A 25,358-nucleotide genomic window follows, 5' to 3' on the forward strand; every position below is an offset into this window, starting at 1 on the left:
TCCTTCTTCCCTTCCCTTTAACCTTAGCAGACTAGGTTTCCCTCTCTCAAACCTGGTATTCCGAAAGACACATACACACATTTTATAGTCTATTACTAGATATTTAATGCTTTTTCCAAAAACCCAGAAGGAGGACAATTTGCTGTGCTTCCACATTATTTTAACCTCTGATTATGTTATGATGTTTGTAATATAACATATATAGCTATAAAGCCTTCTTTTATTCATAGATATTTAAATATTGAACTTCTATGGAATCTACTTCCAAGTAACAAGAATTTCAAATTTCTTCAAAGAGCCTAAATATACCTAATAAAGGAGACTAATAGCTGCTGTATTAGAATGTCTGCATCACAATTCATTCCCCTCCAGTTCAAACGCTTATTCTGAACTACAACTCAGAGCGAAACTGCTTTAAAAATAAGACAGACTGGGGCCAGTGTTGTCACACAGCGGGTAAAGCCACCGCCTGCAGCGCCGCATCCCACATAGCCACCAGTTCGAGTCCCAGCTGCTCCACTTGCGATCCAGCTCCCTGTTAATGTGCCTGGAAAAGCAGTGGAAGATGGCCAAGTGTTTGGGACTCTGCACTCATGTGGGAGATCAAAGAAGCTCCTGGCTCCTGAGTTCGGTCTGGGCCAGCACTGGCCCAAGTTGCGGCCCTCTAGGGAGTGAACCCGTGGATAGATTTTCTCTCTGTAACTGTGCCTTTCAGATAGAATAAAAAATCTTTTAAGGGAACAAAAATAAATAAGCAGACAAGATGGAATTGTCTTCTATCTTTCTGAAGTTATCTGTCCATTCAGGAGCGAGCACCAGCGTCCTCTCTGGTGAATCTGAAGAGCACACACGGTCTCGCAGGTTCTCCGGGCGTCCTCAAATCCGCAAGCAGACTCAGGGAGCAGCTACAATGGACTCTCAACTCGCAAAGCCAAAAATAACATGAGAATCTTATTGGCCCTACTAGACTTGTGCAGGGAGGTCTAAAGGCTATCAAATATCCCTACCCCAGGTAGACAAAGAACACAATACAACGGGAGCAGAAACAGAATGCAGGAAATGTATATTATATGGTAATGAAAAACGACTGGGAGACAACAGCGGCAGTTAGGAGGTAGGAAGAGTACTGGCAAGAATTCCACAGTGCGGGGACAGCACTTTGCCGCAGCAGGTTAAAGTCCCAGCCTGCAGCACCAGCATCCCGCATGGGCGCCGGTTCAAGTCCCAGCTGCTCCACTTCCTATCCAGTTCTCTGCTGTGGCCTGGGAAAGCAGTGGAAGATGGCCCAAGTCCTTGGGCCCCTGCACCCACATGGGAGACCTGGAAGAAGCTCCTGGCTCCTGGGTCCTGGCTTCAGATCAGCTCAGCTCTGGCCATTGTGGTCATCTGAGGAGTGAACCAGCAGATGGGGGACCTCTCTGTCTCTCAAATAAATAGAATAAATCTTTAAAAAAAATCCACAATGCTTAGGGTAGTGCACATAACTGAGAATTTACCCACTTAAATGCTAATAGTCCTTCTTTGGAGAAACACTGTGTACTGAAAACACAATGTTAAGGTACGTAAGACTAGTAAATACGGTATTTTGAAAGCTATTTATCTATATAATTGTACTAGGATAGACATAGTCTAGAAAGCTGCATCAGAAATTGGTAAGAGACTGACTGGGAAAAAGGCCCAGAAACAGAGCTGTGAAGCCACTCCACCACCTGCACTGGCTCAAGTTTGTCAGCATTTACTTATTACTAATTCATCGATCAATAAATGTATTACTTTAAAACTTTACACTGTGCTAAAACACTGGACTTTAGCAATAGAAGCTAGAAGTGTCCTAGGTTTAACCACCTGTCTTAGCCAAGGAACTATCAAGTGGTAACTAACATAAAAGCACCTCTTCCTGTACACAACGCTGTACCGATACACACAAAAAGGTCCTATTTTTACCACACAAACTGTCCCTCCTGACCCCCTGGCCACTGAAGTTCCTATCCGCCCTGAGACACGCTCTGGGGCACACACAACAGACCTCCTGACCCACCTGTTTGCCGCTGCTGTCTGGGCTCCTCTGGAAACCTACACAGGGCCTTCCCCTCTCTCTCTGCTCACAGCTGCGTGCCTTCTACTTTATCTCTAAAGGTGAACCCTGCCCAGGTACTACAACTTGGCATGACAGCATCGATGAGGTCAGCTTTATCACCAGCATTCCATGTGCTGGAAACTGGCCCTTAGACGTGAACTGCGACACACACATCACGTCAGCTCTGTGCCCTTAGCCGTGAAGTACAACACACACATCACTCCAGCTCTGTGCCCTTAGCTAACACACACATCACGCCAGCTCTGTGCCCTTAGCCATGAACTGTAACACATGCATCATGTCAGCTCTGTGCCCTTAGCTGTGAACTGCAACACACACATCACTCCAGCTCTGTGCCCTTAGCCGTGAACTGTCACACACACATCACACCAGCTCTGTGCCCTTAGCCATGAACTGTAACACACGCATCATGTCAGCTCTGTGCCCTTAGCCATGAACTGTAACACACGCATCATGTCAGCTCTGCGCCCTTAGCCATGAACTGTAACATACCCATCACGCCAGCTCTGTGCCTTTAGCTGTGAACTGTAACACACACATCACGCCAGCTCTGTGCCCTTAGCCATGAACTGTAACACACTCATCACGCCAGCTCTGTGCCCTTAGCCATGAACTGTAACATACACATCACGCCAGCTCTGTGCCCGCTGTCACAGCACTCACCTTTTCTTGATTCAGTAACGACTTCTCTTTTTCTAAAACTTGCACTTCCATTTTAAGTTTCAGATTATCATCAGTGAGACTGTTATCCTACAAAAATGTTACAGCAATGTTTCCAGATAACAAAAAGTCCCCAGTTCACAAAAAAAGCAGACAAGTCATACAATTATCTACTCAGTATTTCTTTAGTGGTATGTAAAAATTATAAAAATGCAACAACACTGGCCCATCTAAAGCTAGTCATTGCAGACGTTCTTATGGAGGACTTATTATATTTGAAAAATATATAAAATATATTTAAAGAACAACCTGAATTATCAGAGAGAAACAACTCCCAAAATTTATGAAGGAAAATTAAATCATGTTCCTTGCTTTGCTACAGGACCTGTTTCTACCATCTCTACACATGTAACATTTGTCTTCGAAGACATATCTGGGGCCGGCGCTGTGGGCCAGCAGGTTAATGCCCTGGCCTAAAGCACCAGCATCCCATGTGGGCAACGGTTCGAGACCCGGCTGCTCCACTTCCAATCCAGCTCTCTGCTATGGTCTGGGGAAGCAGTGGAGGATGGCCCAAGTCCTTGGGCCCCTGCACCTATGTGGGAGACCTGCAAGAAGCTCCTGGCTCCTGGCTTCAGATTGGCGCAGCTCCAGCCGTTGTGGTCAATTAGGGAATGAACCATTGGATGGAAGACTTTGTCTCTCTCTCTCTCTCTCTCTCTCTCTCTCTGCCTCTCCTCTCTGTGTAACTCTTTCAAATAAATAAATAAATCTTAAAAAAAAACTTATACCTGTATTTTTCAATTATGCAACTTTTAAAATTATGTCCATTTATCCCACAGAAGGTTTGTTTCTGGTGCCAGTGTTGTGGGACAGTGAGTTACGCTGTCACTTGTGACGCGGGCATCCCATATTGGAGTGCTGGATTCAGTTCTGGCTATTTAGCTTATGATCCAGCTTCCTGCAAATAGAGCCTAGGAATCTACCAGATGACCCAAGAACTTGGACCCCGCCACCCATGTGGGAGACCAGGATGGAGCTCCTGGCTTCGGCATGGCCCAGACCCGGCTATTGTGGCCATTTGGGGAGTGAACCACTAATGAAAGACCTCTCTGTTGTTCTGCCTTTCAAATAAATAAGTAAACCTTTTTATTTATTTATTTATTTATTGACAGGCAGAGTGGACAGTGAGAGAGACAGACAGACAGAAAGGTCTTCCTTTTCCATTAGTTTACCCCTCAATGGCCGCTGCGGCCGGCGTGCTGCGCTGATCCGAAGCCGAGAGCCAGGTGCTTCTCCTGGTCTCCCATGCGGGTGCAGGGCCCAAGCACTTGGGCCATCCTCCACTGCCTTCCCAGGCCACAGCAGAGAGCTGTGGAAGGGGAGCAACTGGGACAGAATCCAGCGCCCCGACCGGGACTAGAACCCGGGGTACCGGCGCCGCAGGTGGAGGATTAGCCTAGTGAGCCGCAGCGCCGGCCAAGTAAATCTTTCTAAAATGTTTGTTTCTGTTAATAATCAGCAAACGTAACATTGTTGAGACCAAAGTTCTTAGAGTAAGTTAACATGAATTTGCAAAAAAAGAGAAAAAAAAACCAGCAAGTATAATAAACAAAAATACTTTTTCTTAATAAACCAACAAAAGCTTTTTCACTTATCATCAATTTACCTGGTTTAAATTACTCAGTCTTTTAATTTCATTTTCAGCATCTGTAAAAACAATAAATGAATTTAACATTAAAATTACATCGAATAACAATAATTACCTATTATATTAAACTCAAAAGGCCAACACAATGAAAAGAAAATGCGTTTATAAGCACAATTAACAAGCACTGACAGTTTGAAGTATAACTTTTTTTTTGCTCATATTTTAATTTTGGCTACATCAAAGAAACCATAACATAAATGCCAGTAACAAACATGTTAACATCCAATTCTGTGGAAAGATATAAGAAACAATTAACAACTGCACACTGGATGAGTCATGAAGTTATTTCCTTGATAAAGACACTAACAACTCTTTCAAAATCAGTTGGTTAGCTGGGTTGCAGAGTAAAAGGTCTAAGGAGAAAGGAAAAACCTAAAAGTACAAAAATGTACATTTGTAACCCAATAATACAATAATCTCAGTTATCTTTTGACAGGACTGCTGCCAAAAAGACCATTTAGTCTGGCTTCATCAACAGGTCCATAAACAGAAGAGGATCTGGGAGAGGAACAAGTCCAGCGGAAGTAACTCATTAACGTTCATTCAGGAAATGCTGAGCATTTGCTGAGAGGCTGGGTGTCAGACTACAAGATGAAAACTGCAGCTCTTCTTCTCAAAGAGCTGACAACTCAGAGGGGGAAAAGTAAACCCATGACGACGATCCAGTGTGGTGCACCAAACACAAGGTGACAGGAGGCAAACCAGTGAACCCCGAATCCAGATGAGGGGGAGAAAGATGGCCGGGAGATGCCAGTGCTACCTAGCGCCCAGTGGAGGTAGTATCTGCACTGAAGCCAAGAAGGGTCTCCAACAAGTTCATTAAAAAGTGAATTGTTGGGGCCCGCGCTGTGGTGCAGCCAGTTAACGCCCTGACCTAAAGTATTGGCATCCCATATGGGTGTGAGTTTGAGACTCGGCTCCTCCACTTCTGATCCAGCTCTCTGCTATGGCCTGGGAAAGTAGTAGAAGATGGCCCAAGTCCTTGGGCCCCTGCACCCACGTGGGAGACCCGGAAGAAGCTCCTGGCTTCGCATCGGCACAGCTCCAGCCATTGTGGCCAATTGGGGAGTGAACCATTGGATGGAAGACCCCCCAGCCCTCGCTCTCTGCCTCTCCTCTCTGTTACTCTTTCAAATAAATAATCTTAAAAAAAAAAAGGAATGTACTATAGAAGTTTTTGTTTTAAAAAAAAAAGTGAATTGTTTTAAGGAATGCATAAAATTTGTATACTTCAAATAAAATGTTTCTGGGTTAAAAAAAAAGTGAATTATGGGGGCCAGTGCTGTGGCATAAAAAGTTAAGCCTCTGCCTACAGTGTCAGCATCCCTTATGGGCACAGATTTGAGTCCCGGCTGCTCCACTACTGATCCAGCTTCCTGCTAATGCGCCCGGGGAAGAAGTGGAACATGGCCCAAGTACTTGGGCCCCTGCATCCACATGGGAGACCTGGATGAAGCTCTTGGCTCCTGGCTTTGGCCTGGCCTGGCCCTAGCTGTTGTGGCCATTTGTGGAATGAAAAAGCGAATGGAGGATCTCTCTCTCAGCCTCTGGCTCACCTTTTCTGTAACTCTTTCAAATAAATACATACATACATATATATACACACAGACATATATATGTATGTATATACTTATATATATTATATATCATTATATATTATACATAATTATACATTATGTATTAAATATATAAATATGTATGTGTTTATATTTTACTTATTATTTATATTTATTATTTTATTTATTTATTTATATTTATATATTTATTTATTTATATTTATATGTTTTAGAAAAAAAGTGAATTTGGGGCTGGCATTGTGGTGCAATGGGTTAAACTGCCACCTGTAAGCCTGGCAGCCCATGTGGAGGTCAGCTCAAGTCCCTGCTGCTCCAGTTCTGAATCACCTCCCTGCTAACACGCCTAGGAAAGCAGTGGAAGATGTGGCCTAAGTCCTTGGGGGCCCCTGCACCCATGTGTGAGACATGATGAAGCTCCTGGTTCTGGCTTCTGCCTGGCCAAGGCCTGGCTGTTGTGGCCATTTGGAAGACGGAAGATCTCTCTCTCTGTATGTCTCCTCTGTAACATTCTTTCAAATAAATAAAATAAATCTTAAAAAAAAAAAAAGTGAATTATGAAGGGCCAGCATTGTGGTTGAGTGAATTAAGCTGCCCCCTGTGATGCCAGCATCCCATATAGGTTCACGTCCTGGTTGCTCCATTTCCAATCCAACTCCCTGCTGATGTGCCTGGGCCTTCTGGGAAGATGGTCCAAGTGCTTAGGCCTCTGCACCCATGTGGGAGACCTGGATGGAACTCCAGGCTCCTGGCTTCAGCCTGGCCCAGTTCAGGCCATTGCAGCCGTCTGGGGAGTGGGACAGCAGATAGAAGAAATCTTTCTCTGTCTCTCCTTCTCTACACGTGACTCTGCCTTTCAAATAAATAAATAAACCTTTTTTTTTTTTTTAAGTGAATTATGAGGAAGCTATACATGGATTTAAAAAATTATTTTTACCAAAATTAATCTGTCTTCCATATTCCATGAACTCTTTCCTGTATACTAGGTGTTGGCTAAAAGAAGCACAGACTCTCCATACAGAGAAAACAGCATATGCAAGGCACCAGCACTAAGAGACAGTACGGCTGATTCAGGGAGCTACAGATGGCTACAGCTTAAAACGGGAAGATTGATGATCGCTGACACTGAAGGGCAGACAGGGATCCGATCGTGACGGACATTTTCTGTGCAGGGGGGAGGTTCACAGGGCGCAACAAGCACCAAAGGCAGGGGGTAGCCTGCTCTGCATTTCTCAACAGTTTTTCTGCTGTTGAATGAAAAAAATACAGACTGAAGGATCCAAGAGAATACAAGATCTATAACACTTAGTATGGGCCAGACACTGTTCTAAATAGAACCTTAAATGTAGAAACTCACATAATCCTCAATCTTACCACAAGCAGAGGCAGGCACTATTACCTAAACCCTGCAGACGCACAGCACACACACGCACACACACACAACCACCGAAACCAAGGCACTTGCTCGCGATCAGCCAGCTAGGGACAGAGCGGGGTTCAGCCAGTTACGTTCCATTCTTCTCCACTATGAGACGGCCACGGTCGGCACAGGCAAAGCACAAGTAAAGCTGCGGCCCTGGACAGAAGGAAAGGACGAGGGCAGCAGGTGTGCTTCCCTAATAAACCACACAGATCACCCCGAACGACAAATGGACACTGGTCACCAAACAAGAGCGCAGTTACTTCAACTGAAGCCACATCGAAGGGGCCAGGGGCCACTGCACGGCTCTGCTTTGCTGCCCTGGTAGCTCACCTGGACTGATGTGCCTGACACCCTGGAGCACTCTGGGACAGAATTGACGTCACTGAACCAGGGGAAACAGAAACCGCAGGGCTTGCTGGTGGTAACTTCTAACTTAGCTCTGTGAGACTGGTAAACGCCACCCACGCCATGGCAGGGAAAGAGGGGGAGGGCACACTGGCTTCACCCAGAACCTGACTCTGGCTGCAGAGCCCACGCGGTGTGTAGTGAGTTGGCCATCCCTATCAGGAGTTCATGACAAACCACTGGGTGAGTTAATGTGGGGAGTTAAAAGTGCACCAGGCCTGGCAACCTCCAGAGGAGGAATGAATGATTCAGGTTTACAATGTGAGAATTTATACTGTAAGAAGAGGACAAAGGACAAAATAAAAATACATCTTTTGAGGTGAAGCGCTCCCCCGTGTTTTCCTGGCATGAATGAATACTGGTGTCTGGCCCATTGTGTTTAATGCTCATTTTTCCCAGAACAAAATACTGAAAGAGTAACTAGCCATCATCTGGAGCATGGGCAACAAGGGATGGCCCCCGGTTCTCATCACTGGTGGGGCTCTGGCTTCAACTCAGGAGATCACGTCCAGAAGCAACAGTGTCTGAAGAAGGCAGGCTACGTTCCCTAATGAAGGGTCTGGGCCTTGAGGAATCGCAAAGTGCTGCAATCTGTATAGATGAAAACAAGCATGGGCTGGCGCTGGGTCAGAGCGGGTAAAGCCACTGCCTGCAGCACCGACGTCCTATACGGGTGCAGGCTCGAGTCCCGGCTGCTCCGCTTCTGATCCAGCTCGCTGCCAATGTGCCTGGGAAAGCAGCAGCAGATGACCAATGCGTACTTAGGCCCCTCCATCCACGTGGGAGACCTGAATGAAGCTCCTGGCTTCAGTCTGGCCCAGCCCAGCCCAGGCGTTGCAGCTATTTGGGGGAGTGAATGAGTGGATGAAAGACCTTTCTCTCTCTGCCTCTCCCTCTCTGTAACTTTCAAATAAATAAATCTTTAAAAATAAGAAGCCAGCGCCACGGCTCAATAGGCTAATCCTCCACCTAGCGGCACCGGCACACCGGGTTCTAGTCCCAGTCGGGGCGCCGGATTCTGTCCCAGTTGCCCCTCTTCCAGGCCAGCTCTCTGCTGTGGCCAGGGAGTGCAGTGGAGGATGGCCCAAGTGCTTGGGCCCTGCACCCCATGGGAGACCAGGATAAATACCTGGCTCCTGCCTTTGGATCAGTGCGGTGCGCCGGCTGCAGCGCGCCAGCCGTGGCGGCCATTGGAGGGTGAACCAACGGCAAAAGGAAGACCTTTCTCTCTGTCTCTCTCTCTCTTACTATCCACTCTGCCTGTCCAAAAAAAAAAAAAAAACTACACAGGTCTATACTCCACACCCTCTGTAAAGTCTAGGTACATAAACATTTCCCAGAAACCGACATGGTCTCCTCAATGAGTTCCATGTAAATACTTCAAGGACAAGGAAGGGAGGCTGAAAGACACCTAGCCAATACTTAACCCCTTTTAGTAGAAGGTTCCTATTGTCAATCTAGGAACTACAGCACTGATTCCACACCAAACAATTTTACTCAAATTACAGTCATTTTCATTAATACTTCATTTCCACGAAGTACGCAGTTCTTGAAGCGACTGTCTCTAAAACAACTAGTATGCAATGAAAGGCCAATCGGAAATAAGTTCCAAACATTTTATACCAGACAGGGCTTGCTGCAGCCTCAGCACCTCTTCCGTCGCGGGACTCTGCACAAGAACTGCCTCCTTCCCTGCCACAGCGTCACCTTGCTTCATAGCGTACGCCTGCAATTTACTACACTCCAGTTTCAAGTTGTCACATTCTTCAATCATTTGTCTCTTTTCCACATTTAGCTGTTCATGTTCTCTCTTCAAAACATCCCTGTCATTTTCTGCAGAAGATAACCTTTGATTTATGTCTTTTATTTCTTCCTCAAGTTCCTTGATTCTTCTAGTAGACTCTACTTTTTCAGTTTGCAGAACTTGAACAGACTTCTGCAATTCTGAGACTTTAGAATGATCAGCTGTTGTAACTCCTGAGCCACCTAGAACATAAACATAAAATCAAGGATGTCAAATATCAAGCACCAGGCTATAAGCAGCTTGCTATACTTAACTAAGATATTTACGAGAGTTCACAATTTGGAGAGCTTAAAGAGGAAAGTTAAAATGGTAGAAAAGGCATTTTTAAATAAAAAAAAAAGTCCCAACTGCTCCACTTCTGATCCAGCTCTCTGCTGTGGCCTGGGAAAGCAGTAGAAGATGGCCCAAGTCCTTGAGCCCCTGCACCTGCATGTCAAATTAATAAAACTAATAACCTTGCTCCAACAGCTTTTCAAGTTCTTCAATTCGTTCTTCATAGTCACTCAATTCCTCTCGATGCCGACGAGTTATCTCAGTCAATTTCTGCTGATGAGCATTCTGCAATACTGACATTTCATGTTGATGGTCATCAATTTCCTGACTTCGGTTTTGTTTAAGTTCCTTAAAAAAAATCAAGTTATGAATACACTTATTATCAATAAGTTAACGTAACTCACTGCTGTCTAAAAGTCTCTATTAAAAGTAATTCTCTGAGGGGCTGGCACAGTGGCACAGTAGGTTAATCCTCCGCCTGCAGTGCCAGCATCCCATATGGGCGGCAGTTCTAGTCCTGGCTGCTTCTCTTCCAAGCCAGCTCTCTGCTGTGGCCTGGGAAGGCAGTGGAGGATGGCCCAAGTGCTTGGGCCCTTGCACCAACATGGGAGAGCAGAAGGAAGCTCCTGGCTCCTGGCTTCAGATCTGCGTAGCTCCGGCCATTGCGGCCATTTGGGGAGTGAAGCAATGGAAGGAAGACCTTTCTCCCTGTCTCTCCCTCTCACTGTCTGTAACTCTACCTCTCAAATAAATAAATATCTTTAAAAAAAAGTGATTCTCTGAACATGCTAAGGCTGAAATTCATTTAAATATAGTCCCCAAATCAGGACAACGCTCAGAGACTACCTTTTCCTTTCTTAGGGTTTAGAAACAGTTGTTTTACTTTTAATCAGGGAATAGCAGCAAGAAAACACTGAAATGAAAGATAAACAAAAATATCATTTCCTTGGAATCTGTGACCATGAACTTCTCCGTTCCTAGTAACAGAGCACCAACGCCATTATCAGTGCTCCGGCTGTCTGTACTTGTCCTACTATCCCTATCCTTTGAGCTTTCCCCCACCAGTCTGATGGGACTTCCAATCTGGAAACCAAGATTCTTGCCCCCATGTCGATACCATCAGTGTCTCCTCCAGGCAAATGCCTCGTGAGCAGAGTCCCTTTAAAAGGGCAACAAGTTGGACAGGAAACTGCAACTTAACAGTCTGCCCCTGAAACACTGTAGCACAGCAGGTTAAGCCACCTGCTACACCGGCAACCCATATGAGCACCAATTCAAGTCCCGGCTGTTTCACTTTGGATCCAGTTCCCTACTAATACACCTGGGAAAGCAGCAGAAGATGGCCCAAGTGTGTGGGTCCCTGCACCCAGCTGTGAGACCAGATGAAGCTCCTGGCTCCTAGTTTTGGCCTGGCCCAGCCCCAGCCATTGTGGCCATTTGGGGAGTGAATCAGCAGATGGGCGATCTTTCTCTCCGTCTTTGGGTTTATGTGTGCATGTGTGTATGTGTGTACATGTCCATCTCTCTCTGTAACTCTGCTATTGAAATAAATATTTAAAAAAAAAAAAGTCTCTGCCCATCTGGATATCTGGTGCTGCTCTTGCTCCTGTCCTTCTACAAGCCAGAATGTTCAACTCTTTCTTTTTTTAAAGATTTTATTATTCATTTGAGAGCAGAAGCTGGGCTGATCTAAAATCAAGAGCCAAGAGCTTTTTCCAGGCCTTCCATGCGGACGCAGGGGCCCAAGCACTTGGGCCATCTTCCACTGCTTTCCCAGGCCACAGCAGAGAGCTGGATCGGAAGAGCAGCCAGGACACGAACCCCTGTCCATAGGGGATGCTAGCGCCGCAGGCGGAGACTCAAGACTATGACACCACAGCAACGGCCCAACTCTTTAATTCTGTGGATGAACCACCCGGTCCTTCTGGTAAACTTTTGGCTCTATTTAGCTAGAGGTGGTTTTGTGGTTTATAACCAAGAATCCTAATCTAAAAATTTTTCTAGTTTCTAGTTCCTAAGAAGGGAAGTCAAAGTTATTCTTGGGTGCCAGTACCTGGCTACAAGTTTTACACTTAAAATCTCAAAATATTCCTGCAATCTAGGTATTACGACACTGCATTATTGATAATAAAACAGAGGCCTGGAGAGGTTAAGTAACTTGCTCAGAAAGCAGAACAGCCAGGATTCAAACCCAGCTCTGACTACAGAACCAACCCCACTTGTACTGCAACAGCTGGAAAAGTTAAAAATTCTGTATCTGACAGCATTTAACACACTAAAAACAACACACTGTCGTAAGTATGTGTAATTAAGGCCCGAAAAAAACCAGTAACTGACAAAAAGCCCCACCAAGATAAAATAATTTACAGTGAACAATACAAGCATTTTATTTAACCCTAAACTTTGAAACTTTAGCAACCTTGGAACTGTCCTAAAAATGACAGTTTTACAAGATTACATAGTAGAGCGCAGAAACTCATGAAAAATACAAATCACTGATAAAAAAACATTCAAAATCAAAAGATTTTATGGAGACATTTTTATATTTCTTACTACACAAAAAAAGAAGCTACAAGACAGTAAAAAAGGAATATCATTTTCTATACAATAATTTTTAAAACCGAGACTTACTTAGACATTTTTTTTTTCTTCTTCACACTGTTATTCATTTATCTGAGAGGCAGAGGGACAGAAAGAGTGAGCTCCCATTTGCTGAGTCACTCCCCAGATGCCAGCACTGGGCTGTCCTGGGCTGAAACCAGGAGCTGGGAAGTCAATCCAGATCTCCCACACAACAGGCAGGAGCCCAGTCACCTGAGCCACCACACTGTCACTCAAGATCCGCATTAACAGGAAGCTGGAGCAGGACAGGAGTTGGGTATGGAACCCAGGGACTTCAATACGGGACATGAGCATCCTAACCACTAGGCAAGATGCCTGTCTGACCTTTATGGTTTTATTTTACGCTATTTCAGATGTATTTATTTTATTTGAAATGCAGACAGACAGATACATGCACACCTCCCACCACTGAGTCACTCCTCAGATGCCCCCAGTAACAAGAGCTGGGCCAGGACAAGCCAGGAGCCTGGAACTCCAATCAGGTCTCCCGTGTAGGTGGCATGGAGCCCTCCCCTCTGCCTCCCAGGATGCGCATGAATGAACAGCAGCTTGAACCGGGCCGAGCTGGCACTGGGTTCTCCAATGTGGAGGGCACTGCAGGCAGCGTCTCACCACTGTGTCACATGCCTGTCTCTTTATGCTTTTAATACACAGACATTTACATGCAAAGTAGCCATTGTCAATTAACAGGCTGACTTACTTGAATGATATTCTGCAGTTTGCAGATTTCACTTTGATCAGAACTCTGTGTTCCTTGTGCCTTGGAAGTCTAGAAAAAGAGAATTAGAAAATGATTAAAACATTTTCCTTGGAAAATAGGAAGCCACAAACTAAGTTTATTAAAAGCTACTCTTTAAAAAATGGGTATTTCTCCAATAAACAGTGCCAAATATCCTTTAAAAAAAGCCTTGTCCAGTAGAGAGTAATACACACACACAAAAAGATACCATATTCAAGAATGGGGAGACAACAGTTTTATAAAATATCTAAAGACCAAAAAAAAAATACACTATTTTACTTACTTTAACAAAATGCACATGAGGGTAAATAAGCAGTTTTCTATAAGGAAATTCCTAAAGTGTAAAGTTACTTGATATGAATGTTAATGATCCAGTAAAAATCTTTAAAAAATTAATTTACCCTGAAGATCTCTATCCCAACACATAATAACCTTTGTCTGACAAAAAGTAAAAGAACTGTTGGATTATTCTCATTCAAACTGTATTTTTCATTTATATTAATTTTTAAATTTTTTAACTGATACCCAATAACGGCACATTATGGGATACAATGTGATGTTTCAACACCTGCGCACACTGCACTGTTTAACTCACGGCACTATCTATCCTCTTAACCAGTTAACACTTCTTTGTGGTAAGAATATTCTGAAAAACAGACTGCATGGTTATTATCTAGTCACCCTGCTGGGCATCAGAACACCACAGCTCAAGTCTCAGCTGTAACTGTGTCTGTGTGGACAACCTTCTTCCCTCACCCAGGTCTCCTATCACCACTCCCTTGTCTCTGTGAACACCGACAATTCAAGCATGTTAATGAACCAAAGCTGCTCCATGGCTGACAGAAAGACCACAGAATTTGGAGTAAAAAAGACAAGCATTAGAGCCATAACTGCAGCAATGGATGGGTCACTTTGAGGAGCTTCTAGTTTCCTTGTCTCCAAACAGAGGTAACAAGTATGTCACCTAGTTTACTAAGGATAGCATATAAAGAAGCATTTGGCAAAACATGATACAAAAATTAACTTTTATCATACCGTGCTAGGAAATTAAACCCCCTGAAAGGTCCCAATTATTATGTCTTTCTCAACTATATTTTCCAGTATAGTTCTGTTATGTACTAGGCATTTGTGATATGCATAGCTTCCCTATAAAATCTGCCTTAAGAAACATTTCTTAGAATGCGGCATTCAGGGAAAGGTGCTGTGACACTGCGGGTGAAGCTACTGCTTAGGATGCCCACACCCCCTCCTGGAGTGCCAGTTTCAGTCCGGGTTCCACTGCCTCTTTTTTTTTTTTTTATTGCTAATTTTTTAAAAAGATCTATTTATTTATTTGAAAGTCAGAGTCACACAGACAGAGGAGAGACAGAAAGAGACATACATACACACACACACACACACACACACACACACAGATCCTCCAACCACTGGTTCACTCCCCAAACAGCTACAATGGTTGGGTTTCAGCCAGGCTGAAGCCAGGAGTCAGGAGCTTCCTCTGGGTCTCCCATGAGGGTGCTGGGACCCAAGCACTTGGGCCATCCTCCACTGCCCTCCCAGGGGCATCAGCAGAGAGCCGAACTGGAAGCGGAGCAGCCGGGTCTCGAACCAGTGGTATATGGGATGATGGTGCCACAGGCCGCAGCTTTAACCCACTGCGCCACAGCACTGGCCCCTCCACTGCTTCTGATCCACTTGCCTGTCCCTGGGAATGTGGCGATGATGACTGAGTACCTGAGTCTCCACCACCCATGTGGGAGACCCGGATGTTCCAGACTTCTGGCTTTGGCCTTGCCCAGCCCTGGCTACAGTGGGCATTAGGAGAGTGAACCAGCAGATGGAAGATATTTCTCTGCCTTTCAAGTGAATGAATGAATAAATCTTTTAAGAAAAAAAAAAGTGTGCTTCAGATGGTCAGAATCACCTAGGGTATTTGTTTGAAGGTGGTTTCCATGGCCCTTAAATTGGTTACTAAATCAAAATCTCTGAGAGCAGGACAGGGAATCTACAATATCACCAAGCTCCCTAGGCATTCCTACATATACAAAATTTAAGAACTATTGCTGGGGCTGGTGGTGGGGTGCAGTGAGTTAAGCAGCTGCTTGCAATGCAGCCATCCCAGCAGCTGGTTTGAGTCCTGGCTGCTCTGCTTCCAATCCAGCTCCCTGCTAATGTGCCTGAGAAGGTAACAGAAGACGGCCCAAGTACCTGAGCTCAACACTATGTAGGACACCCGGATGGAGTTCTGCGCTCCTGACTTTGTCCTTGGCCATCCCCAGATTTAGGTCATTTGGAGAGTGAGCCAATGAATGGAAGAGCACGCTCTCTCTCTCCGTAACTCTTTCAAATAAATAAATGCATCTTAAGCAACAACACAACAAACCTACTGGTTTAGGAGAGAAGATGAAGTTTAATTTGGGTATTGGAAATGTCTAGCAACCTGAGAGTAAGCATTTCATTTTAATTGGGATGATTTCTCCTTTTCGTAACTAGATTACATTCACAAAATGATAGAATAAGCTCAACATATATACTTTGTTTTATTCCTACACTGATTAGATTAAATTCAGATGAACAATATTCTTGCTCATTCTAAGTCTCATGTCTACTGACTCTCTCCAGACCACATAAAATCTACTACAGACATAAAAATTTATAGCCTTAAATCACAAAGATTTAATTCCTTTTTAAAAAATTTTGGGGCTAGCATTGTGTGACAGCAAGTAAAGCTACTGACAGCGACACCGGCATCCCATATGGGCACCAGTTCATGTCCTGGTTACTCTACTTCCAATCCAGCTCCTGCTGATGGCCTGGAGAAAGCAGCAGATCACAGCCCACGTGCGTGGGCCCCTGCCACCTACATGGGAGACCCGGAAGAAGCTCCTGGCTTTGTCCTGGCCCAGCCATGGCCATCTAGGGATTGGGCTGATGGACAGAAGATCTCTCTCACTCTCTGTCTCTCCCTCTCACTGCAACTCTTCCAAATATATATATAAACAAATAAATAACTTTTTTGTTTATCTGAAAGACAGACACAGTGAGGGAGAGACAGAGAAACAGAGAGAGCGAGCGATCACCCATCCACTGTTTTCATACTCCAAATGCCTGTAACAACTACAGCTGGGCCAGGCCGGAACCAGGATCCTAGAACTCAATTTGGCCTTCCCAAGTGGGTAGCAGAGACCCAAATACTTGGGCCATTACTTGCTGCCTCCCAGGGTGAACGTTAGCAAAAGCTGGAACAGACAACAGAGCCAGATTCAAACCCAGGCAGTCAAATGTGGAACGGGGAGTCCCAGTGACATCTCATCTGCTGCACCAAAGGCCCACTCCACAAGGATTTAAATTCTAATGCATGAGAAACAACAAAAAAATAGTTTAATACATTTTAAACAGCAATTATCAAATTTTTTTATATATATTACCAGAGCTAATAAAAGCCTCAGCAACATCCAGCAGTGGTTTCAAACACAGTGCCTTAAGAACCTGGGGTGTCCACCCGAGAGTCCTCAGGGACTCCAGAAAGGTGTTGGTTCAACTACAGCAACTCAGTTTTTATCTCTTTTGAGTCCTGGTTCTGTAACTCTTCATTTTTAAAAACAGATCTTTTGGCCAGCACCGCAGCTCACTTGGCTAATCCCCTGCCTGTGGCGCCAGCACCCCAGGTTCTAGTCCCGGTTGGGGCACCGGATTCTGTCCCGGTTGCTCCTCTTCCAGTCTAGCTCTCTGCTGTGGCCCGGGAGTGCAGTGGAGGATGGCCTAAGTGCTTGGGCCCTGCACCCCATGGGAGACCAGGAGGAAGTACCTGGTTCTGGGCTTCGGATCGGCGCAGTGCGCCCGGCCGTGGCAGCCATTTGGGGGGTGAACCAATGGAAAAAGGAAGACCTTTCTCTCTGTCTCTCTAACTCTGCCTGTCAAAAAAAATATCTTTTGCTTGAAGTTAAAAAAAAAATTCTCTCCAAATACTGTACAGAAAAGGGAACAGGCCAAGAAAGATGATCTGACCAAAACCACTTACAAAATCATGGGTAGAATGAGATATATGACATACATGAGACTTGTATAACTTAAATAAAATTTTCACAAAAATTAGAATTAGAACACAAGTTTTCTATTTCCTACTCCAGAGTTCTCTCAGATTTCAAAGCTCTGCCCATAGCTTCCTGTACAGCATAGTTTTCAAAAGCTCATGACAATTTTGACCTACCTGTGCAATATGCCTCCAATGGCCAACTTCGGATTCAAGTCTTGAGACTTCATTGGACAGTCTGTTTATTTCTTGTTGTGAGGAAATTACGTCACCAAAATCCATGTCGTCATCACGGAAAGCTGCAGCGTGGTGACTGGCCCCGTAACTGAAGGCGGACGCTGCGCTGGCGGCTGGTGCGCTGCCGGCCCCCGAGTGCACGGACTGCAGCTTCAGCAGCTGATCCTGCAGTGCCAGCTGTCTCGCTTTCAGGTGGCTGATTTCCACCTGCACATTCAGAATGCATGAGTTAGAGCAGGCATTTACTTTAAGATGACCACACTGATCTTTTCACCATATTAATAACATTAAAAGGTATAATAACTTGAGATTATCCAATGATGATACTCTATTAACTGAATTTGTAACATCCTAACCACAATACTTTTTTAAAAAACAAATACTTGGGACAGGCGTTGGATGCAGTGGTTAAATCACTGCTTGGCATGCCCGTGTTCCATACCAGGGTTCCAGCTCTGCTTCCCAGCCAGCTTCTTGTTAATGGACATGCTGGGAGGTCCCAGATGTGGCCCATGTACTTGGGTACCTGCCACCTACATGGGAGATCCAGATGGAGTTCCCAGCTTCAGGCTGGCCCAGTCCTGGATGTTGTAGGTATTTAGAGTGAACCAGAAGATGGACGATCTCTGTCTGTCTCTTTCTTTCTGCCTTTCAAATGAAATTTTTAAAAAATTTAAATGGCTTTTAAAAAGTAAATTCAAACAAAACTGATTACCAATACCTAGATAATGCTTCCAATAACATGAAGATCAGAATTGTACTCATAAGTTTACTAATACAAGTAAATATGAGTTTGCCGGCTTCTACATACTGAGGTAGAACGTGCAACTTCTTAGCGTTCTGTTTGCTATCAAATCTTAAAGGATGAGGAAAAAAAAATCAAAGCTATGTCATTCTGTGCACTGGAAGTTTCCACAGAATACCTCCTGCATGACGTCTTGGATCTGATCACGGCTGGAATTCAGTGCCAGCCACAAGAGGTGACCGCTTGGGCCTGCACAGCACAGCTGGAAGAATGCCTCGATCCTAAGTCCAGTCTTTCTAGGTAAGAAAACACAGTGGGCCCATGATTACCAGCCCAGGAATCTCAGAAGGAAATTAAGCGTTGAGAGAGACCCTGGCTTTAGCCTTGGCAGAGAGGGGCCAATGGAAACTGACTAAGGAAACAGCAGCATACAAAATTCTAAAGAGCCGGCGCCGTGGCTCAATAGGCTAATCCTCCACCTTGCGGCGCCGGCACACCGGGTTCTAGTCCCGGTTGGGGCGCCGGATTCTGTCCCGGTTGCCCCTCTTCCAGGCCAGCTCTCTGCTATGGCCAGGGAGTGCAGTGGAGGATGGCCCAGGTGCTTGGGCCCTGCACCCCATGGGAGACCAGGAAAAGCACCTGGCTCCTGGCTCCTGCCAGGATCAGCGCGGTGCGCCGGCTGCAGCGGCGGCCATTGGAGGGTGAACCAGCGGCAAAAGGAAGACCTTTCTCTCTGTCTCTCTCTCTCACTGTCCACTCTGCCTGTCAAAAAAAAAAAAAAAAAAAAAAAGAAAAAAAAAAAAAAAAATTCTAAAACCCTGAGCAGAACTTTGAAGGCTAGCAACCCCAAGTCATAGCCCCAAAGAAATTATGAACATGAGACTTGTCCGACTGTCACAACCACTGAGTGAAAGACACTCAAAACATAAAAATAAGTAATCTAGAGAAAACTGAAATAGGCCGGCGCCGTGGCTCACTAGGCTAATCCTCCGCCTTGCAGCGCCGGCACACCGGGTTTGGTTGGGGCACCGGATTCTGTCCCGGTTGCCCCTCTTCCAGGCCAGCTCTCTGCTATGGCCTGGGAGTGCAGTGGAGGATGGCCCAAGTGCTTGGGCCCTGCACCCCACGGGAGACCAGGATAAGTACCTGGCTCCTGGCTTCAGATCAGCGCGGTGCACTGGCCGCAGCTCGCCGGCCGCGGCGGCCATTGGAGGGTGAACCAACGGCAAAAAGGAAGACCTTTCTCTCTGTCTCTCTCTCTTACTATCCACTCTGCCTGTCAAAAAAAAAAAAAAAAAAAAAAGAGAGAGAGAGAGAGAGAGAAAACTGAAATAAGTTTTCTGCACTCCAAGCAGCCCAGAAGACATTCTGCCACAACTGAGGAAACTGAGACCAGGAGACAGACTGCCAGCAAGCAGCAGGATTAACACGTGTGTGAAGCCAGGAAACTGGGCCGACAGAAACCAAGCACAGGGATGCTCTACGTCCTAGCAAACAGGGATTCCCGTTCACTCTTCCTCAGCTAACAGGCGATAAACTGCATCTCAGGAGAACACGAACACGACAATGAGGGCAGCAGATTCAAAAAACGGCAGATCTACACTGTCAAATATTGTGTTTCACACTAGTAAAAAAGTCTGAAACCCACATCCTGCAGATGTAGCAAGGATACAAAGTTGCCATACAATATTTGCACCATGTTGTGAATTTACACAGGTGCAAGCTCTCATAAAAAATATTACATATTTCTAAAAGAAACATTCCAAACTCAAAAGTTCAATGTGCTACTTTAAAAAAAAAAAAAAAGAAACATATCTAAGGCTTGTACCTAAGGCTTGGTTTGAATACTGATGGCTGCTTACAGGTGATTTCTTTCTTTCTTTTTTAAATTAATTTATTTGAGAGGCAGAATTACAGAGAGAGAGAGAGAGGCCTTCCATCTGTTGATTCACTCCCCAAAGGCTAAGGCTGGGCCAATCTGAAGCCAAGAGCCAAGAGCTTCTTCTGGGTCTCCCATGTCAGTGCAGGGGCCCAAGGACCTGGGCCATCCTCCACTGCTTTCCCAGACCATAGCAGAGAGCTGGATTGGAAGAGGAGCTGTCGGGACATGAAACCGGCACCCATATGGGATGCAGTGCCGCAGGTGGAGGCTTAACCAACTAATCCACAATGCCAGCCCCTAATGTGCTAATATCAAGTTAAGTAGAAAATAAAATGCCAGAATTGTCCACATGTTAACTGTGAGATAGGCATCAGAATCGCCTATGGAGCTTTTAAAAATACCAACAGGACTCCTTCCCAGTAAATTGTGTGTATTTTTAAAATTATTACTAACACTTCAGCTGTAAATACATCCCCTGGGTAGGAGCTATTTACTGCTCTGTCATAATGGAAGTTAGCACTATTCAAAGTGTTGACCATGGGCTTATGTATGTTTGCTACCAGTCCACAGCAAGTACCGACATGGGAGAAGGACTTGGCAATAAGTTTGTTATCAGTGTGTATCTTTTTTTTTTTTTTTTAAATTTTTTGACAGGCGGAGTGGACAGTGAGAGAGAGAGACAGAACAAAGGTCTTCCTTTGCCGTTGGTTCACCCTCCAATGGTCGCTGCGGCTGGCATGCTGCGGCCGGCACACCGCGCTGATCCAATGGCAGGAGCCAGGTACTTATCCTGGTCTCCCATGGGGTGCAGGGCCCAAGCACTTGGGCCATCCTCCACTGCACTCCCAGGCCACAGCAGAGAGCTGGCCTGGAAGAGGGGCAACCGGGACAGAATCCGGCGCCCGGACCGGGACTAGACCCGGTGTGCCGGCCGCCGCAAGGTGGAGGATTAGCCTAGTGAGCCGTGATGCTGGCCATCTGTGTGTATCTTAAAAAAAAAAAAAAAAAAAAAAAAAAAAAAGTCAGTGGGCCTGTAACTTTAATTTGAACTTGTAACTTTGTTTTTGTTTTTGTATTAATTTTATTTTTGTAGTAATTCATTTTTATTTTATTTTATGAAATCAATTCCCAATAAATTAGAAATTTGAGCTCCACTTTAAATGTTTACACAAAAATTTATCTTTAATATGAGTGTGTGTATAAGTTTATTTATGTAAGAGGCATAGATACAAAGAGAGACAGAGAGAAAACTCCCAGCTACAGGTTCACTCCCCAAATACTCTCAATAGATGAACCCACCCAAAGCCAGGAGCTAGGAACTCAATCCAGGTCTCTCATGTGGGTGGCAAGAACCCAGTCACTTGAGCCATCACTACTGTCCTCCACTGGGCTTGTATTTGCAGGAAACTGGAGTCAGGAGCCAGAGCTGGGTATCAAACCAGATACTCTAGAATGGACTAAACGCTAGGGGGAACACTTGCCTTGATAAATTTTATTTTTCATCTTTGCATGTCAGGACTAAATAAACTAGAAATCTATGCATCAAAAATTTTAAAAACTCAAATAAAGTTATGGTAGAAATGAACATTTAATCAACCAAGCAAAGAAAACCGATATGATCTAGATAATAAAATAGGAAATGGCTCAATTCAATTTAAGTATGTACTGGACTCCACTTATGAACAAAAAGCTAAAGATAATTTAGTAACAGCATGACACATAGGGACATAGTCTTTATTTTAAAGGATTCAGGAAAACACTGGTTAAATTACATAATATTTATTACCAGCTCCACACAGAAAAGATAAGCCAATTCTAAAACAACTATTTCAATCAAGCTAAAACAAATGCATTTATAAAGCAGTGCAATTATACTTAGCATTTTTTTAAATAAACTCATTTTAATTCCATTTCCCACAAATTTTATTTATCTGAAAGGCAGAGCATGAGTGAGTGAGCGAGCTCATCTGCTGGTTCACTCCCTAAACGCCTATAAAAGCTGGAGCAAGGCCAAGTCCTAGCAAGGAGCCAGGAATTCAGTCTGGATCTCCTGTGTAGACAGCAGGAACCCAATTACCTGACCAACACCTGCTGCCTTCCAGGGCATGCAAGAAGGCATTAGCAAGAAGGTGGAATAGGAACCAGGGCCAGGATGCCAACCCAAGCACTCTGATACGGGATACAGGGAGCACTTTCATTGCTAGGCTCAACACCCACCATTAATATTGATTTTCCATGAAAAATCAAGTACATGCCAACACCAACAAATGGTAAAAATTATATTCAAAAGCATTTTTAAAAAAGAAAATGTCACTGGCAACACTTTGATTTAAAAACAACTTAATAACCTGGGGTGGGCATTGTGGTACAGTGGGTTGAGACGCAGGGGACACCATGTGCTGGATCAAGCATCAGCTACTCTGCTTTGGGTAAGGATTCCTGCTAACACATGTGGGAGGCAGTGGATGACCACTGAAGTGTCCAGGCCCCTACTACCCACATGAGAAACTTGGACTGGGTTTCAGATTCCTGGCTTCAGTCTTGCCCAGCCTTGATGTTGCAAGCACTTGGAAAGTGAACCAGTGGATAGAGGATCTCTGTCACTCTGCCTTTCAAGTAAATTAAATAAGCATTTAAGAAAATAATTTAAAAAACAATTGAAATAATAAATTGGTTTCATAAAGTCACAAATTACATGCCATGGATACTTGAAGATATTTTGTATCAAAACTTATTTTCTTTTAGAAAACAGAAATTAAATTCCATAAAGGTTATTTTATATATTATAAATTTAATTAGCTTACATGATTCTTTTAAAATTAGTGATATCAAATTGAGCTGCATCTTATTAAATTCAACACCCTTTCAATGTCGTTATGGATCTAAATAAGGCTTTAACCCTTAAAATAACTTTGCTAAACGCACGACAATGACGGGAGAGACCTCTACCTCCTTCTGCTGCAGCTGGCTTCTGTAGCTCGCAGACTGCTGCTTTAGCTGAAGCTCCGCTGCTTCATGCCTCTCCTCCAGATCCACACACAGCTTTCTGAGCCTTTCATTCTAGAAGCAAAGAAAACAGTGTTTTCAACAAAAGGACTACAAGTGAAAACTGTTAATGGTAGTTATGTGCATGGCATTCTAAGAAACATACTGATTCTCACGAAGAGATGTCTGATATAAAAGGTCTAAGAATTCTGGCCTTTAAAAATTAATTTGCCGTTCCTATATTCTTAACTTCTTTGTACCCAAATATTAAGTTAGGGAATTAAAAAGCTACAGATTAAACAGAATTGCATTCTTCAAACTGCACAAAAATAAATGCATTACTACAACTTAGAATACCGTTGGAATACAGTAACCTCTTGATAAATGTAACTTGCTGCCGGTATTATTTCTAACTTTGGCAGTATTCCAACTCTGCAGGACACAGAAACAGAGATAGGTGTATTAAGAAATAGCAAACTGCAGTATCATGTAAATATATTCCTCATTAAGGGAAGATGATAAAAAGCTCAGGAAAAAATAAAAAGTCATAAACAATGCATTTTAAAGACAGGACTGGAACAGCTTCACAGTCGTCTTTAATTTTCCTTACCTCTGATTTTAAGACTGCATGAATGGCTTCAATTTCATTTCTTCTAGAATTTGATAAATCTGCTATAAAAGAAACAATATACACTGAATATCTTGATCAACGCCATATGAAGGAATAAACAGGCATTTTAAGAAAACATTTCATTGAATTTAGACAGACTGCAGGCTTACATGAGAGCAATTCAGAAGACACATCACTGGATTTATCACAACTTCCGTTGCTAGGAATGTTCATTTTGCCCATTGCCTGTACCTTACAACATCTACCTTTACCCCTCGGAAGGGTTCTTAAATCCTCGTTGTTGGTTGTGGCCAGAATTGTGTGCAGCAGATTAAGCCACTGCTCGCCATGGGAGCATCCTTTATCAGAGTGACAGTGTGAATCCTGGCCACGCTGCTTCAATCCAGCTTCCTGCCAATGTGTCTGGGAAAACAGCAGAGGATGGCCCAAGTACTTGCACCCCTGCCACCCATGTGAGCCCCGGATGGAGTTCCTGGCTCCTGGCTTCAGCCTGGCCCAGCACCAGTGGTTGAAGCCATCAGAAGCATGAACCAACTGTTGGAAGATCTCTTCAGTCTCTATCACCCACCTCTCAAACAAACAAGTATTTAAAAAAAAATATATTGTGTGAGAAATGAAGTTTTGCAAAATCAAACTCCTTCCCTGCTAGCTTATGCTGTAATCTTAGATAAGACTTAACTTATTCAACTGTTTCCAACACTACCAAATAATTAACAGCCTATAAACAAAGAATAAAAAAGGGGCCAGCGCTGTGGCACAGTGGGTTAATGCCCTGGCCTGAAGCTCCGGCATCCCATATGGGCGCCGGTTCTAGTCCTGGCTGCTCCACTTCCGATCCAGCTCTCTGCTATGGCCTGGGAAAGCAGTAGAAGATGGCCCAAGACCTTGGGCGCCTGCACCCATTGGGAGACCAGGAAGATGTCCTGGCTCCTGCCTTCAGATCGGCGCAGCTCCAGCCGTTGCGGCCAATTGAGAAGTGAACCAGCGGATGGAAGACTTTCTCTCTCTCTCTCTTTGCCTCTCCTCTCTCTGTGTAACCCCGACTTTCAAATAAAAATAAATACATCTGAAAAAAAAAAGAAAATGCACCAAAATACTTAAAAACAATGCACTCATTTTGTTCTGTATATTGTTGTACATTTTCATTTAAAGTTATTTTCATTTCCCTTTAAAAGTAGGGTCAGAGCCTAGCGGTATTAAAATTAAACCATTGATGCTGTCAGAAAACCATCATCCGTAGAGTTATATGTTTTTCTAGGCACTAGTATTTCTTTAATTACTTACAGCATTTAAATATTTTAAAAATAACTTCTGGGGCAGTGTTGTGGTGCAGCAGGTTAAACCATTGCCTGCAGTGCCAGCATCCCATATGGGCACCAGTTCTAGTCCCAGCTGCTCCACTTTCAACCTAGTTTCCTGCTAATGCACCTGGGAAAGCAGCGGAAGATGGCCCAAGTCCCAGGGCCCCTACACCCACGTGGGAGACCTGGATGGAGTTCTTGGCTCGTGGCTTTGGCCGGGCCCAGCCCCTGCTGA

At 44.4% G+C, this 25,358-nt stretch overlaps 1 protein-coding gene across 2 annotated transcripts in view; it reads right to left on the reverse strand.

Moving 5' to 3' along the window:
* The window catches only part of TRIP11 (thyroid hormone receptor interactor 11), a 79,074-nt gene that overhangs the window by 49,797 nt on the left and 3,919 nt on the right, over positions 1–25,358 (reverse strand). Inside the window, exons 2-9 of one of the 2 annotated variants that reach the window (XM_008271914.5) lie at positions 23,802–23,860; positions 23,156–23,266; positions 17,520–17,786; positions 13,271–13,339; positions 10,131–10,296; positions 9,495–9,857; positions 4,428–4,468; positions 2,762–2,848 (exon numbers count right to left, since the gene is read on the reverse strand). In XM_008271914.5, coding sequence (XP_008270136.1) covers positions 2,762–2,848; positions 4,428–4,468; positions 9,495–9,857; positions 10,131–10,296; positions 13,271–13,339; positions 17,520–17,786; positions 23,156–23,266; positions 23,802–23,860 — 1,163 coding nt within the window. Of the gene's footprint in view, positions 1–2,761; positions 2,849–4,427; positions 4,469–9,494; positions 9,858–10,130; positions 10,297–13,270; positions 13,340–17,519; positions 17,787–23,155; positions 23,267–23,801; positions 23,864–25,358 lie in introns of both variants that reach the window. The other variant, XM_002719595.6, reaches the window with a different exon arrangement.

Source organism: Oryctolagus cuniculus, chromosome 20 (genome assembly GCF_051225735.1).
Source record: "Oryctolagus cuniculus isolate XC-2025 breed Fujian yellow rabbit chromosome 20, ASM5122573v1, whole genome shotgun sequence".
Lineage (NCBI taxonomy): Eukaryota > Metazoa > Chordata > Mammalia > Lagomorpha > Leporidae > Oryctolagus > Oryctolagus cuniculus.